Source organism: Hylobates moloch, unplaced genomic scaffold, assembly GCF_009828535.3.
Source record: "Hylobates moloch isolate HMO894 unplaced genomic scaffold, HMol_V3 SCAFFOLD_5, whole genome shotgun sequence".
NCBI classification, from domain to species: domain Eukaryota; kingdom Metazoa; phylum Chordata; class Mammalia; order Primates; family Hylobatidae; genus Hylobates; species Hylobates moloch.
The window spans coordinates 64,233,424-64,257,121 of record NW_026652280.1 but is presented as its reverse complement, the minus strand read 5'-3'; the positions used below and the strand labels follow the sequence as shown (position 1 = coordinate 64,257,121).

The 23,698-nt window shown below is 40.8% G+C and overlaps 1 protein-coding gene across 28 annotated transcripts in view; it reads left to right on the top strand.

Annotated features, from left to right (window-relative positions):
• The window catches only part of EPB41L3 (erythrocyte membrane protein band 4.1 like 3), a 241,134-nt gene that overhangs the window by 123,017 nt on the left and 94,419 nt on the right, over positions 1 to 23,698 (top strand). For 26 of the 28 annotated variants that reach the window (XM_032152742.2, XM_032152747.2, XM_032152741.2 and 23 more), the window contains one exon: positions 19,564 to 19,757. In XM_032152742.2, coding sequence (XP_032008633.1) covers positions 19,564 to 19,757 — 194 coding nt within the window. Of the gene's footprint in view, positions 1 to 19,563; positions 19,758 to 23,698 lie in introns of those variants that run through there. The other 2 variants (XM_058438602.1, XM_058438621.1) reach the window with 1 other exon arrangement.

Genomic DNA, 23,698 nt, shown 5'->3' with positions numbered 1-23,698 from the left:
CCCAGCTACTCGGAGAGGCTGAGGCAGGAGAATGGCATGAACCCGGGAGCTCCGGCTTGCAGTGAGCCGAGATTGCGCCACTGCACTCCAGCCTGGGCGACAGAGCGAGACTCCATCTCAAAAAAAAAAAAAAAAAATTATACTAATAGTAAATCATTCCTGTTTGTCCCCATCACCAGGGGAAAACACAGCTTGGAAAGTAAAGAAGATTTTTTGTTATTGTTTTATCATGCCTTTTAGAAGCTAAATGAAGAAGACAAAGTATTTATAGTATCAGATAAGAAGTTGCTCTGGTATTTATTATTTTATACATGTAGTTCCTTGATGCCCAGAAAATTTATTTTCATTGTCTTTCTGGCTAACCAAGGGCATCACTGTCCCCCATAACCTTTGTCTGAACTCCTTGTCCCTTATCTCCCTCCTGAGAAAGTCCTGGGGTAAGTAATTATCTCCCAAGCTCAGATTTTCAGTGGAGTTCATGTAAGCACGTTACTGGAAATGACAAATGCACAAAAGTGATAGATGCTACTGTTATTTTTCTGACAGAGTGGCAAGGAGAGAGTTCAACCTGTTTCTTAATTTGGTTTATTCATTATGATTTTATTAGCACTTGTGATCTTAAGGCCTAGAAAGCTCTAAAGGAGGAGGTAATATTTCATAAATTTTAAGGAACTTGGTCCAAATCATCATTTGATTTTAACAAGCTGTTCATTTTCCTTTTTTAATACTGGAATAAATTCTAACCAGGAGATAGTAACAAAAGGAATAGCTCTACTGGTTTAAAAATGATGGCCCATTTTTTGAATGCCTCCAGTGTGTGTTGTACTATATTAATGCTATGTAGTCAACAATGATAAGATTAGGTATGTTATCTACATTTTTCAACTGAAACAAATTGATTTTTAGAGAGTTTACGTAACTTACTCAAATTCACACAGTTGGTAAGGGACACAGTTAACTCTGAACATAATCTGTTAGATGTCATCACTTTGTAGGAGATTGGTGACTGATAACAATTGGCAACAGTGATTAATGGCATTTATTAATGTCTGAATATCTTAAATAATGTGTTTTTGGCTTTTGTTAATCCTCTTTGAAAAAGACAAGGCTCATATCAAGTTGCTTACTGCTAATTATAAACTAGGTAGTTTATATTATGCTTCCTGGATATAACATCCGTGTTTTAAATATCGATTGGTTGCTGTGTGTGTGTGTGTGTGTGTGTGTGTGTGTGTGTTTTAATGTGTTCTCTTTAGTTTTAAGACAAGCAGTAGTCTGCCTATAGCAGAGCCTCATTAATAAGGAAGATAAAATAAAGAACATCAGCGTCAGGATTTAGGATGGATGGGTCATTCTCCAAAGTGCTTCTCTGATAATAAAGACATGTTTGCCTGTTTCATTTTACATGCACACTTAATAGGTAGTAGGGCTAGAATTCTAGCCCATGTCTGTCTGACATCAGTGACTATGTGCTTTTCACTAGGTTGGACTGTCCTTATAAAAAATGATTCTAATAATTTCAGTAAGTTTGTTTATTATAGTGTCATTTTGCCCAGAAATTACCTATAATACAAAGCACAACTTAAAACTATCTTTTTAAGGATATAGCAGTTGGGTGCCCTCATTCAGCAAACATAATCTAATGAGGACCTGCTAAGTGCCTGACACTTAGGATTTAAGGGCCTGGAATCCCAAAGCTGAGTTCATACATTCAGCAGATACTCCTTGAGCACCCACTACATGCCACGCACTATTCTAGACGCCGGGGATACAACAGAGGGGATATGACAAAAATCCCCCACTTCCTGGGACTTAGAGCCTCTGATGGGAGGAGACAGTAAAAACCAAAGTAAGTAGCTGAAGTAGGTAGTGTATTGGACTAGTGATGGGTATTAGGGAGAAAAGGGGTCAGGAAAGGGGGACAGCCAGGAGGGGTAGACAGGGAAGGCTTCACTGAGAAGGAGAATCTAAGCAAAGACCTGAACACAGTGGGTGAATAAGCCAAGGAAGACATATGTTCCAGGCAAGAATAGCAAATGGAGAAGCCTCGGGTGGGAGGAGTGGTGGGGAGGATGCTGAGAAGGGAACAGAAGTAGATGATGAGGGCGTTGGAGTAGCGCTCTTTCAGGCCAGCATATCCAAACAGTGGAGCTTACTCTAAGGGAAATGCAGAGTCATTGGAGGATTTTGAGCCAAGACGTGACATGTTTTTATTTATATTGTAAAAGGATCAACCTGGCTGTTGTGTGAAAAACACAGTACAGAGAGTGCAGAGGTAGGGAGACCAGTTGGGAGATACACTGGAGTAACTGGGCAAGCAGTTACTGGATGGTGAGGTGGTAGGCGAGGAGAAGGCGTGATGGCTAGTGGTGGAAGTAATGTGGCGGGGTAGGCTGGGGCAGAGGTGAGGGTGTGGCAGGGAGGGGTGGAGGTGAAGTTATGGCTGGTAGTGTTGGAAGTGAAGGTATGGAGAGAAGGGGTGGAGATGAAGGTGAAGGTGTGGAGGGTAGGGATGGAGGTGAAGATGTGGAGGGAAGGGGTGGAGGTGAAGGTGTGGAGGGAAGGGGTGGAGGTGAAGGTGTGGAGGGTAGGGGTGGAGGTGAAGTTTTGGCTGGTAGTTTTGGAAGTGAAGGTATGGAGAGAAGGGGTGGAGATGAAGGTATGGTGGGGAGGGAAAGAGATGAAGGTGTGGAGGGTAGGGATGGAGGTGAAGATGTGGAGGGAAGGGGTGGAGGTGAAGGTGTGGAGGGAAGGGGTGGAGGTGAAGGTGTGGAGGGTAGGGGTGGAGGTGAAGGTGTGGAGGGAAGGGGTGGAGGTGAAGGTGTGGAGGGTAGGGGTGGAGGTGAAGGTGTGGAGGGAAAGGGTGGAGGTGAAGGTGTGGAGGGTAGGGGTGAGGGTGAGAACTGAAGGTGTGGAGGGTAGGGACAGAGGTGAAGGTGTGGAGGGTAGGGGTGGAGGTGAAGGTGTGGAGGGAAGGGGTGGAGGTGAAGGTGTGGGGGGAGGGTAAGAGGTGAAGGTGTGGAGGGCAGAGGAGGAGATGTAGGTTTGGGGAGGCAGGGTTTTAGGTGGAGGTCTGGTGAGGAGGGGCAGAGGCGAGGGTGTGGCAGGGAGGGGTGGAGGTGAAGGTATGGTGGGGAGGGTAAGAGCTGAAGGTGTGGCGGGTAGGGGTGGAGGTGAAGGTGTGGAGGGTAGGGACAGAGGTGAAGGTGTGGAGGGTAGGAATGGAGGTGAAGATATGGTGGGGAGGGTGAGAACTGAAGGTGTGGAGGGTAGGGACAGAGGTGAAGGTGTGGAGGGTAGGGGTGGAGGTGAAGGTGTGGAGGGAAGGGGTGGAGGTGAAGGTGTGGGGGTAGGGTAAGAGGTGAAGGTGTGGAGGGCAGAGGAGGAGATGTAGGTTTGGGGAGGCAGGGTTTTAGGTGGAGGTCTGGTGAGGAGGGGCAGAGGCGAAAGTGTAGAGATGATGAGATGATCACATTCTGGAGATATTCTGAAGGTAGAGCCACAGGATTTGCTGAAGGATCATGTGGTACATGAGGAAAAGTTACTTCTTGATGTTTTTGTTGGTTTGTATTTTCTTTGGCTTCAGACTCTGGGAGGATGGATTGATTGACTGTTCCGGAAGACTCAGGGATGCCCTGGTTTGGGGAGAAACTTCAAGTATTCACTTTTGGACATCATAGGTTTGATGTAGACTTTTAGTCAACAGAAAAGAAAATCCCGCACTTGTCCTTAAGACTCTTAGGTCTGGTGGCAGAATGGCAGATGCATGGTCATAGGGATACATATGCCTGCAGTGGATGAAGGAGACCATTTCATGGGGCAGAGGGAACTTGGGCAAGACTGCTGAGTGAAGATGGTGTTGGAGCGAGCTTTGAAGTGTAGGGTTAAGGAGTGCTTGGGAAAATGGGTGGGCTGGGGGCTTCTAAACACAGAAGCAGCACAGCACGTTCAAGGGCACTGGAGACTTACAAGCTCACTAAGCACCTGGAGCACTGCAGGTCATTGGGTCATTCATGACTGTTGAAGCTCGTGTGGTGAGGATGAAGATGAGGCTTGGGAATCAGGAATAGCTGAGGACACCTGTGGTTGCCTTTACTGTTGTAAAGGAGGAGAAGTCAGTGATGGGGGACAACTGAAAATACTTCATTTCTTAGAAAGAAATAGCTTGTCGATTCCACAGCTGCCAGGACCCAGCTGGAGAGGAATGCCAGTAGAAAACAATAGAGCAGATGCTCATTTGCGGCCCTATTTGGTTACTCTTTTATACTCTTTTTCCAACCAGTGTTTCTCAAGCTGTAAAAATGCTGGGTTGCTAGTCACTAGTTGTGCTAAAGTATATCATAGACTGAATTTGGTGAATGGCCCTTGAAATCCCTTTGGACTCACTGCTGGTCCCACTCCTGTGTGACTCTGAAAAGCTCAACAGGGCTGTCTGGGTGAAAAGAAAAGAATACAGTGAAGATATTATGAGAAGATGATTGGATAGATTTTCTTGACATTCAGGATTGAGTATATAAGAGATTTGATCTAAAATAAAATTTCTTAGGTTCTAGAAATCACCTGGGGAAAAAAAATTTAAAAAAAAAATCTGTTAGATGACCAAGACCCCAACTCAGCGTGAGTGTTCAGCAAGTTTTTGTGGAGTTGAACTGAAAGTCCTGGGTAAGGTCTGGATAGGTGTCCAGATTGGAGTTATCACTAAGGCTGAAACTGAAGGTAGCTGGGAATTATTATTAGCAAAGTTCTGTTGTTCCCCCTTTCCTGTGCAGGCTTCTCTCTCTTTCTCTCCTATTCTCAATGGCAAGCCTATTCCAATTAAAGGGAGGCACTTCTTTGGAAAGAAGAGGAAATAAGATGTTTTCAGCAATAATCATTACTAATATAGGTGGAGAATATCCTTACCACATATGATTACCTAATATTCTTAGGAGAGATTGAGCATGACTGAGATGGAAAAATATCTCCATTGTGAAATATGGCTTGAAATGAGTACTGCATCTTATTAAAGTTAAGATCTTAAAATTCAAGAGTGTAGTCAGCATACACCTTCCAAATAAACCAGAAAAACAAAATGGCGTATCCATCTATGAAACGCAGAAAGCATTAAGATTGCTGTACCAACTTTGTCATAGTAATCAAAATATGCACGAATTGATAGCCTTGACTAGGGCCAATGGTCTTTTGTTTTCTACTTGTCATTTCTGTCTTCAAATGCAGCTATTCAGTAGCTTTGAGGTGGAGAGGGGCCAGTGGTTGGCAAACTTTAGTTTGTGGAAGAATCACCTGTGTGCTTATTAAAAGTGCAGATAATGCGATCTTACCACTCTCATTCCAGGCTGCATTTTAGAATCCTACAGTAGCTTTTAAAAATTACCTGTGCCTGGAGCCTTCCATCAGAGACACTGTTTGAATTGGTGGGTGTGGAACCCAGGCGTCTGTGCTCTGGAGATTCTGTACACCTGCACTTAAGAACATGTTTTTTTTCGGGCGCTCCGGATGCTCCTGCTCCAAGTTGTCTGAGTTTCATCCTCTGCAAACCTTAAATCTTCACTAATTTGCTCCATTTGCTGAATAGTGGCATCCAGTTACATTAATGTAGGATGAATAGTTAGGTGTATTTCAGATGTATTAAATTATATTATAATTAACTTTTTCCATAAAAACTAAGACAGCAGAATGGCCACCTAGCCAAAAGAGTATTTTAAAAAAACTAATAAATATAACTTTGACTACTATTCATCTCTAAGAAGAAATACTTTCTTGGTTTGATTTCTCCTAATCATAAAAATAGTACTTTTGTAGAAAATCTAAAAAAGTGAGTAGCCATCCAGAGATGATCACTCTTTGACATTTTGACTTAACACTTAAGTCTCTCTTTTCATGGTGGGTCTCAATGTGGAAAACCGTGGGCTTGATCTGCAGCCTCGCCAGGGTTAGTAGCTAGTGCTACCCTCTCCAGCTGTCTGGCGTCTGATGGTGGCTCACGTCTTCCCTCCAAAAGAACTGCCTCCCTCTCTCAGGGAATAGTTTGATTTGTCTTCCTCTGTATACTCATTTTTTCCTACTTTAGGTCAGAAACTCAAGTGGGGGCCCAGGAAGCTCTCATCTAGCCCCAAACTTGTGACACTTTCCAGGACAGACAGAGCTCCCTAGGAAAATGTGTTGGGACCAATGTTGTCCACTCTTCTCAGTCTCTGTTTCGCCTCGAGCAGCACCCCTCCTTTTCAGCGTCTCTTCTTCTGGACCTGGTTCCATGCATGTTTGAGGAACCCTCTGAACAGAAGAGTTTAAAATAAGGAATCAGCGTGGCTTCTTTACTTAACCACATATAAAGCTTCCACTTAGATTTACTTTGTGTTCATTTTAAATAGACGAGCTAAAGGATTTAAAACTAATTTCATTGTGAAAACTACCATAATTTAAAAAATTATCAATATATGAAGTGAAGCAGGGTTTGCTGTGATTAAACCTTAGAAAAATACCTAGACACAAAGAACCTATAAAAATTTTTAAAAGATGAACTGCATTTCAGCCTTTCAGGTTTTTTTTTTTTTTCCTAATTTATTTCTGAGTTAATCTCCTTTGAACTGGAAACATGTAGATTCAAAAATTGAAAGAGCTATTTATTGGCTTAGTTGCCCATTGGAGACAAAGAATTTAAAATGGAACATCACACCTGTAGCTGTTCTGTCATTTTTGTCCAGTGTGTGGGACATTCAACTCCCGTAGTCAGAATATCAGAAGGCAGCCCCAACCACAGGGCGGTCCTTTTATCTGCTGAGCCACCTCAGAGGCAGGAGGCAGGAGGGAAGATGGCGGCTGAGCCAGCTGTCTCTTAAGGCTTTCATAACAGAGTATTTGAGGCATAAATGGGGAGCCCTTTCAGTGCTACAGGCCCACAGTGAACAGCCCTGGAGTAAGGAATCCTCTTATCAGCACCTTCAGAGAACTTGATGAGGCGCTGCTTTCAGGCGACTCATTTGTGTGCCAGGGAGACCTTTGAAAAAACATTCTTTATAGTCTCCATCTATTGCTGGTGAAGAGATAAAAGTGGATGCATTACAGTAAAAACAGAATAATTAAACACTTGGCCTCACATTTGTATTGAAGGATGAAAAAAAAAGCCAACAGTCTGTCAGACTCTCTAAGAATGCCAGAAGAGTCCTCCATTTCCTCCCTCTGTAAGAATTGTGATAAATTCTATTGTGAACACTTAGTTAATTAATTGTGGGGCAACAAAGCCAATGATATAGAACTGTGGGGAAAACCAAATTCCATTAATTTGGCTTTGGGCTACAGAAATGGCCTAGAAAATGTTGAGATCGAAAGGAGTGGGTAACTGATCAAATTTAGCATATTCTGTGTGAGGGAGAGTTGAAAGCTATTAATTGGTGTTCATTTCTGTTTAGTGCAGTATACCATAAAACAGCCAAGGGGCTTTAGGGGTCAGATTGAATTAGATCCCATTTCCCAAGATATCATTTGTAGACTTGTGACTTAGGACACATTTAGGTTAAATGAAGCTGATACATTCAGTCATTCATTCATTTAAATATGAAAGACCCCCAGTCTGCTGATAATGGTTACTTGGTATGATTTTATAAGTATTAAATAGAAACAATAATAGAATACCTGGAATTTTTCTATGTATTTTCTTTCTTTTCTGTAGCGATAGAATTGGCTTTTTATCATATTTCTTTATTGATTTGATCAAACATTATTCATGCTGTGTGAGTCTTTAGTACTCACCGCCTGGGACTCCTTTAAAAGGCAAGATACAAATATTTACAGGCAGCTTGCCTTCCTGGGTCCCTAAAAGGTCCTACTCCCCCTCCTTTGTTTCCTTTCTTGTTCTCACCACACGTCCTTACAGTGACTAGTTTTGGGGACCTGCATGAAGCTTACCATTAGGAGCTAACCACAGAAGCCTTGAGACATGTGTGCAGTTACAGAAAATGTCCAGGGCAGCTCCTTGTTCTGCTGTTCATTTGAATTTACAGGGCTCCTAGAAATAAGTACTGTACTGTACTGTTACATTCATGAGATGCAGAAACACAGACTGTTCATTCATTCATTATTTGTTTAGGGTCTATTTGTATGTAAAATTCTCCTGGACAGACAGGGAATTAGAAGCATGGATTATTTGTGCCCAGGTCATTTTGAGACAGCCATTTTTGTTGTTCTCTCTGTCCTTTACCCTGTGGTACTGGCACCTACAAAGCGAAACCTGAATCGTGGATTCTTGGCCAAATATCCCCAGATAGCAGAGGGTCTATTGCCCCCTCACTAAGGCATAAAGTTGGAATTTTTTTGCCGTAACCTTTTCCCTATTTTTAAAATTAGTAGTTCTGTGAAAGAGAGACTGATTTCAGAAGGAGTTGGAGAGCTCTTATTTGGTGGTGGATGACTGTACAAAGAGTCTGACTCTGTTTTAATTTATTCACTCTCTGTGGTTCACACCTCTTTTCTCACAGATGCAGAGTCAGATGTTGGGTAATAGAAAAATATGCTCCTGAATTAAGGTGCCAAAGATATCTTTTTGCTAATAAGTTCTTCTCTGAATAGAATTGGCAAAGAATATAGAGAAAATATGCTACCTTTTTCTCTCTCCTCTTTTGATTTAAGCAAAGGAATGCTTGGAAATTTTAAACAGGGTTGGACATTTATATCTTGAAAGGTACTGACTTCTTATCAATTTGAGGTTTCCCACTAATAATAGCTTCAGAATTGTAACTGATTAAAATGTAGGATCAGTCTGTTTTAAAGCTTAAAGCTGCCATAGTAGAAAGTTATGAGTTGTTGAGCCTTGAAAAGCAGACTCAGTGCCATTCATGTTTTCTCTAGAAACAACAGTGAGCGTTTATTTTTTATTTCCCAGGAATAAATGTCAACCTGTGACAGAATGACAGGATCTTAAAGATTCACACTAGATTAATGTTTTTTAACAAAGGAAGACACTAGTGTTGTAATGCCATATATATATATATATATAGTAAGTATGTAGTAGGGAAAATAGTCTTTAAAACAAAGTTTTTTTTTTTTTTTTTGAGACAGAGTCTTGCTCTGTCGCTCAGGCTGGAGTGCAGTGGCGCAATCTGGGCTCACTGCAAGCTCTGCCTCCCAGGTTCACGCCATTGTCCTGCCTCAGCCTCCCAAGTAGCTGGGACTACAGGTGCCCGCCACAACACCCAGCTAATTTTTTTGTATTTTTTTTTAGTAGAGATATGGTTTCACTGTGTTAGCCACGATGGTCTTGATCTCCTGACCTCGTGATCCACCTGCATTGGCCTCTCAAAGTGCTGGGATTACAGGTGTGAGCCACCGCACCCGGCCAAAACAAAGTATAATTTTACAAAAATTTGAGTTGATTAATATTTGACTTAGAGTGAGTAAAAGGATAAGACGGCATATTGGCAACATGCAGTTGTAGATGATCCCATAAAGCAATACCTTTGATAAATTGCCCTGTTCTGAAAGAGGAATAGGAGGTGAAGAGTAGGTTTTACCGCATACCAATGTACATGACTTGTGTGGGAAAAACAGCTCTGTTATTGGAGGCAGAACTCAGATTTAATTCTTGATGCTGTGCTCCTTATCCTGTGACTTAGGCGAGTTGTTCGCTAACCTGGCTGAACCCTTGTCCTGTTGGGGTGAGCTGAGCATGTAGAGAGCAGGAGGGAGGTGCTTAATATCCCCACCTGTGTCTTCCGAGTGGCTAGCTTCCTTTATGTTCTCAGGCGTCATCCCTGTTTAACTAAAAAGTAATCACACCATTACACTTGGCTTATAGAGAATTATTTCTGTCAAACTCATGAAGATCCTGTGCATTTTAGACACACAACTTTCCTTTTAGGGAACCATTAGGGAGGATATGATCAGATTTGTTTAAAGTTTAGTTAAGAAGCAAATATGCAGTATTTAAATTATGCCTGGCACATTAAGGGCACAATGGCAGTTTCTTCTTCACAAAGGGTGATTTATGGTTAACAGAAAATGGAGAAAATAGTTGCTATATTTAGTTTATTTGCTCACTCTTTCCAGGATTCAGTTTAACATAAGGGCTGAATACTTTTGCTCTTATGTATATCATTGATGCTCTAAAATGTCCACTTTGATTTGATTTTTTTGCTTAAAACCTCAAGGATGCTGTTGTGAGGGTGCTTTTGCTAAGGGAAATGATGTCATCAATTCTGAAGTCCATTTCTTTTTTTTTTTTTTTTTTTTGAGATGGAGTCTCGCTCTTGTCACCCAGGCAGGAGTTCAGTGGCGCTATCTCGGCTCACTGCAACCTCTACCTCCCAGGTTCAAGTGATTCTCATTACTCAGCCTCCCAAGTAGCTGGGATTACAGGTGCCCGTGACCACACCCAGGTGATATTTGTATTTTTAATAGAGACGGGGTTTCACCATGTTGGCCAGGCTAGTCTTGAACTTCTTACCTCAGGTGATCCACCTGCCTCGGCCTCCCAAAGTGCTGGGATTACAGGCATGAGCCACCGCGCCCACTGTCTGAACTCCATTTTAATGATAGGGAACACTAATGAACTGCTATAAGCGCAGCTATCCGGAAGTTCAATTGAAATATTTGTGTTACCTCCTGGAAAAAAAATTTTTTAGCAGTTTTGTATCTTGGGAACAAGTATTTCTGCTGTGTTTAGAACAATATGTGAAAATGCTTGTCAAGTGAAAAAGTGTAAGTATGTTGTGGGAAACACTGCCCTGTGCTTAGTGAGGTGGTTCTAAGTCCAACCCAGGGCAAGGCAGGATTAACGTGTAGACTAATAGCACTAACAGAATTCTTGTATAGACCACATAGAAACTTTAATAGCAAGTTTCTGATAATGACGGCATCAGTGATAGTCATGTTAAAATTTCATGGAGACTAAAATTCTCTGCCAGATTATGTCGAAACGAATGTGTAAGTGCAGATATCATTTATCCATTAGTTGGGTTCTCAGATGAAGTCTAGAAGCACATTCTTTACTCAAGAGGCCAAACTTCTTCATGTTAATCTGTTTTAAATTTGCTTTTTTGGAAGACGGAGCTGTCACTTAAATCACAGGAATATATCCATTATAAATGAAGGCAGGCATTACTTTTCACCTGAACTGGATGATTTTTAGAAGTATTGCTGATGATATCGGGTTCACGAATGATTTCCCGAGCATCCAGCCTAGAAGTATAATTGTTGAAACTTGACACTTGTTTGTTGGTAGTCTCCCTGCCTTAGGGCCTAGTGGAAACAATATTTTTGCCACTAGGGATCCCTGTGTTTTAAGAGACCTAACATTTGTGGGAGCTTTGTCCTACCAGCTTGGTACATTTCTCATATCTCACCAAAGCTGCAGTGAGAGCTTCTGATGGGTGCTGGACAGGCACCACCTGCCTTCATTCCCTCACCTACTACCTTGCTCTGGCATTTTCCCTCACCTGGACTGTTGCCATTCCCTAGTCACTGGGTCCCCTGCTCCTACTTGCACCTGCACTCAGAAGCCAGAATGACCTTTTAAAAGCATCCATAAGACCCTATCATTCCTCACCTCAGAATGCTCCACTGCATTTAAAATAAAATCCAGCTCTGCAAACCCATGGGATCTGACCCCTCCTCACATCTACCTTATCTTGTACCCCTCTTCCTCACACCCCCTGCATTCCAGCTACCCTGGCCTTCTTTTCATTCCTTGCCCAAGCCTGGGCAATCATCTTCCTCACAGGCTTTATCGCCACTGTGCATATCTGAATATGGCAGATTCTTCTTGATATTTCAACACTGGTTAAATTTTTCCTTCTTGGAGAAGCCTTCCCTAACCATCCAATCTAGAGCAGCCAGCTATTTCCTTTAAGTGGATTATTTAACAACATCTATCTCTGACACTTTTTATTTCTTTTCCTCCTCCAGTTAGAATGTAGGCTCCACTAGAGCAGAGACCTTGTTCATCTTTATCTGATGTATCCCTAGGCCTCAAATCAGCTGTTCAGGAAATGTTTGTTAAAGGAATGTATTAATGAATGAAGCAATGATGTAGCCAGTATTTCTAAGTTAATTGATAAGTTTCCAACATAAAGCAAAAAAGCCTTGTCGATGTATACAGCCATGTCACTGCTGAATGTACACTTTCCTTTAAAATAGCAAAACAAACTCTCAGATCATCAGGCCTCCTTTTCTGAACCTCTGAAGTTCAGGAATCCTAGTCTGGGAACTTCCTTGCTTTTGACAGAGTATTCACAGTGCAGAGATCCTAGAACAGAATTTGAATTGGTTCTTCTGCCACTGCCTCAATAGACTTAATTTGCAAGTAGTTTTGCCCCCAGGGGAACCCTGCCTCTCCTATTAATACTGTCACTGAACTCAGTTAAAGTTCTCTGCTAACGTAGGTCCCCTTCCTCGAGTAGGGGCATCAGCTGCTTCCTTTGCTTATTAAAATGGGTACATGTGGGATCAACCAAAAATTCTTGGTGTTTCAGAAGCATAGGCAAATTTATGCACTGGTATTTGGTACCAGTTGGATTTGGAAATATGAACATATAGTGGTAAGGTGGATGCTTCCATAGTCACCATATCTATATATATATATTCTAAACTATATTTGTTGATTTTTCTGCTCACACATAGAAGATCTAAACATTTTTGAACTTAAAAGCTAAAAGCTTATTGCAGATAAACCAGATTTTCCCAATCTATTAAGTGTTCTTTTCAACTTTTTCAGGTTATCTGGGTAAAGTATTGCTTCAGTGAACTAAATAAAACCTTTATAGACTCAAATAGTTAATGAAGCCTTCAGCCTGACCCACACAGTGGTGGGAGAGGTGGGTGCTTGCTAGAGGGCTGGCAGCTGCCTGCCCTCAGAGCTTTATGCCCTTGGGCCTTGTCAGTAGGATCAGGTAGTATCTGTCTTCACTTAGCAACATTTCTTTAGATTTCTTGCTGTGAATATAACAGTATCTTTGGTTCTCAGGAATCCTAGAATTTTGGAATTTTAGAACAGAAAGGGAAGCCACGTTCTGTTGAGGTCACAGAGCATATGGCAGAGTTGGGCCCGGAACCCACTTTTCCTGCCCTGTCACAGTACCTCCCTGTGCTCTTATTTATTCCCGATTTCCCTTCTTTCTTTCTGACGTAGCCTGTGATGTTTGTGTCTAAAGTTTAAAACTAGTTGTCTTGAGACTGAAAGTTAGTGATTTTTTTTTTTTTTTAATCAGAAAAGTGTTCTTTCCTGTGAAAATCCTTTCTGTCCCCACAGACTTGGTTAAAGCCCCCTCTCTGGGCTATGTTCTCACACCCTGGGCATGGTGCTTGGCTTGCTTCTTGAGGTAACCTGTCTGAATGTGCATTCCTTGAAGCAGGGGACTGGGGCCTGTGGCCCTACTATTGTTTCATTTAGTTTTTTTTTTTTTTTTTTTTAAGTTTCCGATACTGATTTGTAAATGTGCAATGCTGTTATGAAATCTTTGTCTCCATATTGATGAATCTTGGTAACCCTTTGCAGATTTACAGTGGCCATTGTGAAATTAATTTTTGAATTATGTCTTCATAAAAATCCTGACTTTCTGCTTCTTATATAATCTTAAAAAGTCAGTCAGCTCCACAGGAGCTGGTGTATTGGCCTTCAAGATTTGAACTTAGCATGGCCAAAAAGCTTGTTTTTCACAAACCATCAGAATTGTCCTTGAATTTCAACCCTTTATTGTCAACTTTTTGAAGATATTTAATAATGACCAGTCCTGAATTTTACCATTTTATACTTTGAGGAGTAACTTGTCCCCGCTGCCCCTTCAGGGCCTGTGTGGTCTCTGAGTTTGGCCTAGCTTTGAGCTGAAACAATGGAGAAGCCCAGTTATGCTTTCTGAGGTTCCCATGCCTGCCAGATGATCCCTGAGTAACAAGATGATGTCTCCTTAGCAAGGGTCAGGCGGCCTTGCAGGACCTGCCTGTGTCCGGCTCGCTCTCAGTCCCTTTTCCTCACCTCTCATCACTCACGCACCCCTTCCTTCCTGCTACAGCAGACCATGTAACCTCATGCAAGTAAGTGCATGCGATCCTCCATGCTGTTCTGCTTTTGCTTAATTGGAATCCTCTGCCTAGAACTTTTTCCATTCTTTCTTTTACTGTTTCTTTTTTTTGGGGGGTGGGGGAGATGGAGTTTCACTCTTGTCACCCAGGCTGGAGTGCAATGGCATCATCTCAGCTCACTGCAACCTCTGCCTCCCCCGTTCAAGCGATTCTCCTGCCTCAGCCTCCCGACTAGGTGGGGTTACAGGTGCCAACCGCATACACAGCTAATTTTTGTACTTTTTAGTAGAGATAGGGTTTCGCCATGTTGACCAGGCTGGTCTTGAACTCCTGACCTCAGAGGATCCACCCGACTTGGCCTCCCAAAGTGTTGGGATTACAGGCGTGAGCCACTGCACCCAGCCTCTTCTACTGTTTCTTTAAACACAGCTTAGGAGGTGATATTGCCAAGAGTGAGGTGGATTGGAGTTAGGCATAGGGAGGGAAGTGCTGTCCCAATCCCAGCATGAGCCTCTGGACAGATGGAGGCCACCTGCTGCAATGGGGAGGACAGGAGTCAAGCAGATTGGGGGGTTGGCAGCAGGCAGGGGGTGGTGTAGAGATCAAAGGTTTGGTTTTAGTGCTTCTGAGATATCCAGGTAAAGAAGTGAGAAGAAGAGTTGTATTTATGGATCTGAAGCTCAGCGAGAGGTCACAAAATTTGGAATTATCATCATATTTGAAATGAAGTGGATGAGCTCTCCAAGAAAGAGAATTTAAAGAGTGAGATGGATTCGTAAAGAATTGTGAAGTTTAGAAATAGAATATGAGAAATGGGATATGCAGACACAAGTGGAAATGAGGAAGAGTAGCCAGAAAAGATAGAAGGAAACCAAGAGGGTGTCAAACCTGGAGGAACTGAAAGATGAGGAGGGACGCCACCTAGGATTGATTGGCTTGTGGGGAGGTCATGGTCACCTTAGTGAAGTTACTAGAATTATGAGGAATATACTGAAGGGTGAGTGAGTGGGAGGATGTGGTGACAGCATGAGAAGAAAATTCCTTCCAGAAGCTTGGCACCGCAGAAAAGTAGAGAGGTAGGGCCCTACTAGAGGGAGTAGGAGAGTGGAATGTGAGACCAACAGCAGGTTGTTTTGGTTTCTTTTTGGGGATTTTCTTTTTGGATGGATGATACTAGGGCATTTTTTTTTTCATGCAAATAGAAAAAATTCAGTAGAAGGGCCAAAGAATATTACTGTCTTCTAGCTTGCTAGCAACTGATGGTTTTTAGCAGACTGGTGGATAGTACTCTATAGTCACAAATACTTAAGTAAGACCCACTTCTCCTATAAGTTTACACTTGAAATATAAAAGAAAAAAAGGTTGATGTTAAAAAGTTTGTCCATTTGAGTCCTATATCTTCGTTAGGTAAATGGTATGAAGAGGTTTTCTTTTATGAAATGCTTTGTTATTCTGTAGGAATCCTGTCTTACACATAAATGACAGAAATTTATATTAAGCATTTTCCTTCACTAAATCTTTAGTTTGTGTCTTTTCATAAAATGCCACTGAATTTTTATGTCAGCAAGAGAGGTAGGTAAATTTGAATACAGAAACTAATTTAGTAGTCATTTAGTTAGGAGATGGAGATTTTAGAGCTGACACTTCTGAAAGTGGAAAAGATGAGGATTAACTGACTTTTTTTTTCTTGTTTCTATGGAATAAAAAATTAGAGCTGAAAAGGAACAAAGCCCAAAATTCATGGCAATGACCGTCTTTTTATAGGTGAATTAGATTGGGGATTTTGAAGATGATTTCATTCACACCTGCACATGCATCCTTTGAAGCTCATTACCATTTCTTTTGGCGTTCATTTAATAAATATATTCCTGAGAGAGGGATATTGAAATGTGATTTACGTTTCTTTAAAAAAAATTAAGGACTCCTCTTGCCATCTGCCTAGCATACTTATGAATGTCCTTACCCCAACTTTTAGGATTTGGAGTTTCTAGGACTCCAAACCTTTAAAGCCTGAGCAAAACACAATTGTAAGGTAAATTTAGTATAAGGAAAAGACAGTTTCAGTCAAAACTAAGCATAAATACATTTTGTATCACTTTCTGTTTGGGATTTCAAGTGATGATGTTTGCTTCCAGTAACCCAAATAATTGGCAGATAGTTTGGTGCAAAGTGAACCTATCAGAAGAGAAGGGAACCTTGGAAAACAATAGTCTTTAGTTAGTTGGAAAGGGAAAGCTGTGATTTTAAATGGCAGCACCATCCTAGAAAGCAAGGAATGAGTATAAGAAAAAGAAGAACCAAAGCAATGTAAATATCTTGAAACTCTAGTTTAAAAGAAATGTTTTGGCATTTGGGCTTAAGAGTGAAGGAGCACACTATAAACTTATTAAAATAACGAGTTAAAGTTAGACATATTGTATTGTATTGTATTTATTTTTTTGAGACAGAGTCTCCCTGTGTCACCCAGGCTGAAGTGCAGTGATGCGATCTCGGCTCACTGCAACTTCTGCCTCCTAGGTTCAAGCAATTCTTGTGCCTCAGCCTCCCTAGTAGCTAGGATTACAGGCAAGCACCACCACACCTGGTTAGTTTTTGTATTTTTAGTAGAGACAGGGTTTCACCATGTTGTTGAGGCTGGTCCTGAACTCCTTACCTCAAGTGATCTGCCCGCCTCGGCCTCCCAAAGTGCTGGGATTACAGGTGTGAGCCACTGCGCCCAGCCAGACATACTGTATTTAGATGTTGATAATAGTTTGCCATTAAAAATCAGGTTATTGCTTGCTTACACTGGTATATGGGTGGGGAAGAGGAAACAAGTTTTGAAATAGAATTTGCTGATCTAGGCCATCCATACTGGTTTATTTGTAGGAATAATAAGAGCTTATGTCCTTTGAGAAATGTGGAATTAGATATTGATTCTAGTGAGATTCCAGCATTAAAAAGACGTACATTTTAAAGTTTTATTACTTTATCTCTCAGTAGCCTGGAGAGTTTTATTTTATTAAAATTGGCCAAAACAGCAACGATTTGCATTTATTATGTTATGCCTATAGTGCTGGAAAATTAATATACCTAGGAAATATATGACAAGGGCATAGTAGATGATTTTGAGGTATGAGCTGCTGTGAATTGTGTGATATACAACAGGTAAGGTATTATATGGTATAGGCATAGATGGTAATGGTACATTATTTTATTCTTTAGATAGTTGGTAGGTGGTTGTTGGGCTCTATCCATTTTACATTTTTATTTAGCTTGTGTACTGCTGGCTCTCTGCTTTGGAGATGGTCCTGGATTTAAGACAAAAGCAGATGCAAAATGGTTTCCCGACTAGGCTGATAACACTAAAATCGTGGGATATTCATTTGCTCAGGAAATAGAATGAGCAATTTCCTGAGCAAATGAACACAAGCTAAAGTTGTTGATTTCTGCCTCACGTCACAGTCCAGAGTAGGTGGGTCATGGTCCATGAGGTCATCCAGAGACCCATGCTGGAAGGGGTGGCTCTGTCATTCCCCTGAATGTGACATGTCCAGGACTGGGTTTAAGACCTGCACATCCAGCCAGTGGGAAAGGGCAATCTAGGGCAAGTGGCTTTGTCTTTATGAAGATGACCTAAACATTGAGTGCATTTTTCTTCTGTTGTCTCCTTGGTCCAGTCTTAATCCACAGCCACAGCTCATTGTAGCCTCAGGCTGGGTGAAGGGGCACCTGCAAAATTTGAAAGCTTAGTTACCAAAAGAAGATGAAGAAAATGGATTCCAGAGAGCATATTTCCGGCACAGACTAGGAGCTCCTTGAGATGGGGAGTAATGGTTACAACAGATGAGTCTCTGTTTCTAAACCACAGGCAGTGCTTGGCTTATATTTGGTACTTAGTGTTTGGTGGGTTGAATTGACTGTTAAAGCTAATCCTTCCCCTTCCAAAAGATGGAGTTTGATCAGAAGCTCTAAATTCTGCAGCGCTCCACAACCTTTCCGCCTCTTCCACTGTTTTCTCTATATATTTATGCCACTTTCCAGGATAAGCATACAAAAGAGAATATAATATTTACTTTTAAGATTTGCCTGAAAATATAAAATGTATTATAACAGGAAACAAGAAAGTCTGTTCATTTTATTTGCATCACTACCTTTCTCTGTATTTGGACTTGATATTTACATACGCTTTGGGCAACTAAGCACATGCCAAATTGATATGTCTCTTTTATTCAACAGAAAGAATATCTGGTGATTGTGAAAGTAACCCTAAATAGAAAACACAGATATAGCATTTAGTTTATAACCTAGATTGGTATTTGTGATGCTCCCTTCTTCTTCAAATTATTAAACATATTTTTATATATATTGTGAAGATAGGAACTAAGAGTTATTAGTTTTATTTTTGCACAATTCTATATTATACCAATTATATAATTTGCTTAAAGCACTGCAGTACTCCTTTGCTCATATTTTTACTATAAAATTAGAGTTAAGAAGGGAAATTATATGACAATAATGACATATTTGTACTTGAGATACTTACTCCATATACCTAAGGTAAGAAATTGCTTAAAATGACATGGGATCTACTTGGCATAATAGCAGCTCTCTTGCTGCTTAGAGCAAAAATCTGCTTTAAAAACATAGTGGCATATCTTGTTAGTAGGAGAAAAATGTAATAGCAAGAAATAAGTTATTTAGGTATTATCATGTTCAGTGTCCTCATTTGGCACATGTGGAAACTGAGGCACAAAATCCTGAAACGACTTGCAATCTTTGGGAAGATGTTCAGATTTTAGAAGGTCTTTTTAAAGGCTGTATCAGCAGATTATTATATATGAAGATCTGTTGTTTGAGTTCCCTATGAGATATGAGATAAATTTACCTTTGAACACTCAAGGGAAATAGAGGGAAGCCAGGAAGAAGATGAGAATTAACTTGGGAGGGAAGGAGAGGTGATCCTGCCTGTGCCCCTGCAGCTATGGCCAGTGGGACAGATCCCGAGTCCCCGAAGAAGCTGCTGTTGTAGCTCAGTTGCTAACTCAAAGAGGGATAACTGGATTAAGAGAAATCACATGGGAAAGGCATTTGTTCCTTGAAGTATCTATAGATTCGGGGGGTTGGGAGGACCCCTGTGTAGAGATAGGAAGGGGGAGGGAAATGAGAAAGAATGTCTGCTTCCATTATTAAATCATCCTTCCAAGGGATTGAAATATATATGCAGGTGATACAGCAGATTTTTTTAATTGAATGTAAGATATTTAATTATTATGACATTTCTTTAATGTCATCTAACAATCTGTTGTGGCAAAAATCTAATAGGAATAAAGCTTGTGATCATTACAGATCAACTTTTCCTCCTAGATAAATGTTAGTTTTAAGTCCCTGGTGGGCACCCATCTCAGTGGTTGACAAGTCATCTGTCTGGTGTGCGGAATAGGATGGGGTTTGGTATCATCTACCTCTCTCCTTGTGGTTCTCTTGAGCCGTTCATGGTGAGCATCCTAGTTTTCTTGCAGAGGGAAGGTAGTTGCACGGAGTGACCTGATCTTCCCTTTTTTCTGCTTGCAGAACAATCAACCATGACTACCGAATCTGGATCAGACTCGGAATCCAAGCCGGACCAGGAGGCCGAGCCCCAGGAGGCGGCGGGGGCGCAGGGGCGCGCGGGGGCGCCCGTGCCGGAGCCGCCCAACGAGGAGCAGCAGCAGGCCCTGGAGCAGTTCGCCGCCGCTGCAGCGCACAGCACCCCGGTGCGGAGGGAGGTGAGCCCAGGCCAGAAAACCAATGACGCGGTGTTTGCTGAGCTGCTCCAGGATCGGCTTTAACCTCGGTCTCTTAGCCCTAGAGGCAGCTCTGAGGGGTCATCTGCTGTTCCCCTTCTAGCCCCAGGCAGATGAAAATGTATGCTATTTTAAGGCTTTCAGTGAATGACATTCCACAACCTTGCCTGGTAACTCCTTCTTTTAATTAAAACACTGAAACTCACTGAAGTCCAGACTGGAGATTATTGGTCCTATCTGGATTTAGAGGAAAGATAGACACCAAACTGACAGCTTTAATTATGCTTGTGGTTGCTTTTTCTTTCAAGCCTAAGGGCTAGAGTGAGTTTGCATTTCCCCAGGCGTCACCCTGGCCCTAATATTGCAGATCTGCTTTTATTATTATTATTATCATCATCATTATTATTATACTTTAAGCTCTGGGACACATGTGCAGAACGTGCAGGTTTGTTACATAGATATACACGTGCCATGGTGGTTTGCTGCACCCATCAATCCGTCATCTACATTAGGTATTTTTCCTAATGCTATACCTCCCCTAGCCCCCCAGTCCCCGACAGGCCCCAGTGTGTGATGTTCCCCTCCCTATGTCCATGTGTTCTCATTGTTTGACTCCCACTTATGAGTGAGAACATGCAGTGTTTGCTTTTCTGTTCCTGTGTTAATTTGCTAAGAATGATGGTTTCCATCCATGTCCTGAAAAGGACATGAACTCATCCTTTTTTATGGCTGCATAGTATTCTCTGGTTTTTTAGTGGCTCTTCAGGTAGGTCTTTCCCTCCCTATACACATCTATATTTTCAACTCTTTTCCCTGTACATATTTGAGTAGTCAGGAATAATGCATTTCTTTTTTTTTTTTTATTATACTTTAGGTTTTAGGGTACATGTGCACAATGTGCAGGTTTGTTACATATGTATCCATGTGCCATATTGATTTCCTGCACCCATTAGCTCGTCATTTAGCATTAGGTATATCTCCTAATGCTGTCCCCGCCCCCCCCACCCCCCACCCCACAACAGTACCCGGAATGTGATGTTCCCCTTCCTGTGTCCATGAGTTCTCATTGTTCAATTCCCACCTATGAGTGAGAACATGTGGTGTTTGGTTTTTTGTCCTTGCGATAGTTTACTGAGAATGATGTATTTCTTTTAAAAGTTTTAAAGTATGATTTACATGCAGGCCTTGAATAAGTCCATATTTAAATGTCTTTTGTCTTAAAACTTCAAACTTGGAATCAAAATGTTTTAGAGTGCCGATTTGTATGTGGTAAAGCAATCTGGAGTCCCCACAAGTGATTGAGCTCTTATATGTCAGAAGTGTTTCAAACTAGAAATTCTAAGATGTTGAGATAAGAGATATAATCAGCATATTAGTGAAAATCTTTGGAAGTCACAGCATTAAACTATATATTTGCAACCTGATTATTTTATTTCTTTACCTAGAGTATTTGCAGATTTGCCTTTTTTTTCAATTTTATACTTATTAAAAATTTGAGGCCGGGCTCAGTGGCTCATGCCTGTAATCCCACGACTTTTGGGAGACCAAGGAGGGCGGATCACTTGAGGTCAGGAGTTTGAGACAGCTTGGCCCAATACAAAAATTAGCTGAGTGTGGTGGTGCACATCTGTAATCCCAGCTATTCGGCAGACTGAGGCATGAGAATCACTTGAACCTGGGAGGTGGAGGTTTCAGTGAGCCGAGATTACACCACTGCACTCCAGACTGGGCAACAGAGCAAGACTCTGTCTCAAAAAAAAAAAATTTGAGGTAAAATGTACAAATAAAACTTACCATCTTTTTAAAGTGTACAGTTCAGTGGTAATAAGTACATTTATATTTTTATATAAAAATATATTTTTTATATTATATATATGTATATTTTTTAAAAAATTTCCTTCATCACTCCTCCTCCCTACCATTCTCCCTATCCTTCCCAGCCTCAGGTAATCACCATTCTACTCCCCATCTTCATGAGATCCCATTTTAGCCCCCACATATGAGTGAGAAGATGCAGTATTTGTCTTTTGGTGCTTGGCTTATTTCACTTAACGTAGCAGCCTGTAGTTCCATCCGTGTTGGTGCAGATGACAAGATTTCATTCCTTTTTTATGGCTGAATAATATTCCATTGTGTATATATACCACTTTCTAAAAATTCATTCTTCTGTTGATGGGCACTTAGGTTGATTTCATATTTTGGAGCTGTGAATAGTGCTACAGTAAACACTGGAGTGCAGATGGCTTTTCTATATATTGATTTCCTTTCTTTTGGACATATATCCAGTAATGGAATTGCTGGTTCATTTGATAGTTCTATTTTCAGTTTTTGAGGAACCTCTATACTGTTTTTCACAGTGGCTGTACTAATTTACATTTCCACTAGCCGTTTATGAGGATTCTCCTTTCCTCACATCCTTGCCAGCATCTATTACTGCCTGTCTTTTTGATATATGCCATTTTAACTGGGGTGAGATGATATCTCAGTTGTGGTCTTGATTTGCATTTCTCTGATAATTAGTGATATTGAGCATTTTTTCATATACCTGTTGGCCATTTGTATGTCTTCTTTTGAGAAATATCTGTTCGGATCTTTTGTCAATTTTTAAATCTCATTTCTCTTGCTATTGAGTTGTTCGGGTTCCTTAGATATTGTAGTTAATAATCCCTTGTCAGGTAGACACTTTGCAAATTTTTTCTACTATCCTGTAGGCTCTTTGTTAATTTTTTCCTTTGTGGTACAGTAGTTTTTTGGCTGGATGGAATCCCATTTGTCTATTTTTGTTTTGATTGCCTATGCTTTTGAAGTCTTATACACAAAAAAAACTTTGCTCAGACCAGTCTCCTGGAGCATTTCCCCAGTGTTTTCTTCTAGTGGTTTCATAGTTACAGGTCTTACATTTTTAATTCTTTAATCCATTTTGATTTGATTTCTGTGGATGGTGAGAAATAGGGGTCTAATTTCATTGGTCTCATATAGTTATCCAGTTTTCCCTACACTCTTTACTGAAAAGACTGTTCCCTGTTGAATGTTGTTGGCACCTTTGTCAAAGATGAGTTGGCTGTATGTGAGGATTTATATCTGGATTCTCTATTCTGTTCCATTGGTTTATGTATCTATTTTTATGCCAGTACCATGCTGTTTTGATTATTATAGCTTTGTAGTAAATTTTGAAGTCAGGTAGTATGATATCTCCAGCTTTGTTCTTTTTAGTCAGGATGACTTTGGCTATTCGGGGTCTTTTGTAGTTCCATGTAAATTTGAGGACATTTTTTCTAATTCTGTGAAGAGTGTCATAGGTATTTTGTTAGGGATTCCTTTGAATTTGTAAATTACTTTGGGTAGTATTGCCATTTTAACAGTATTAAGTCTTCTAATCCATGAGCATGGAATATCTTTCCATTTTTTGTATTCTCTTCAATTTCTTTCATCAGAGTTTTATAGTTTTCCTTATATTGATCTTTCACTTCTTTGGTTAGATTGCTTCCTAGGTATTTTATATTTTGTAGCTATTGTAAATAGGATTGCTTCTTGATATCTTTTTCAGATAGTTCACCATTGACAAATTTAAACACTACTGATTTTTGTATGTTGATAAATTCTGCAATTTCACTGAATTCATCTATCAGTTCTCACAGTTTTTTGGTGGAGTCTCTAGGGTTTTCTAGGTATAAGATTATGTCTTCTGTGAACAAGGCTAAGTTGACTTCTTCCTTTTCAGTTTGGATGCCCCTTATTTCTTTCTTTTGCCCAGTTGCGCCAGCCAGGACTTCCAGTATTATGTTGTATATTACTGAAAGTGGGCATCCTTTACTTGTTCTAGTCCTTAGAGGAAAGGCCTTCAGTTTTTCGCAATTCAATACAATGCTAATTTGGGTTTTCCATATATGGCATGTATTATTTCGGGGTATGTTCTTCTATAC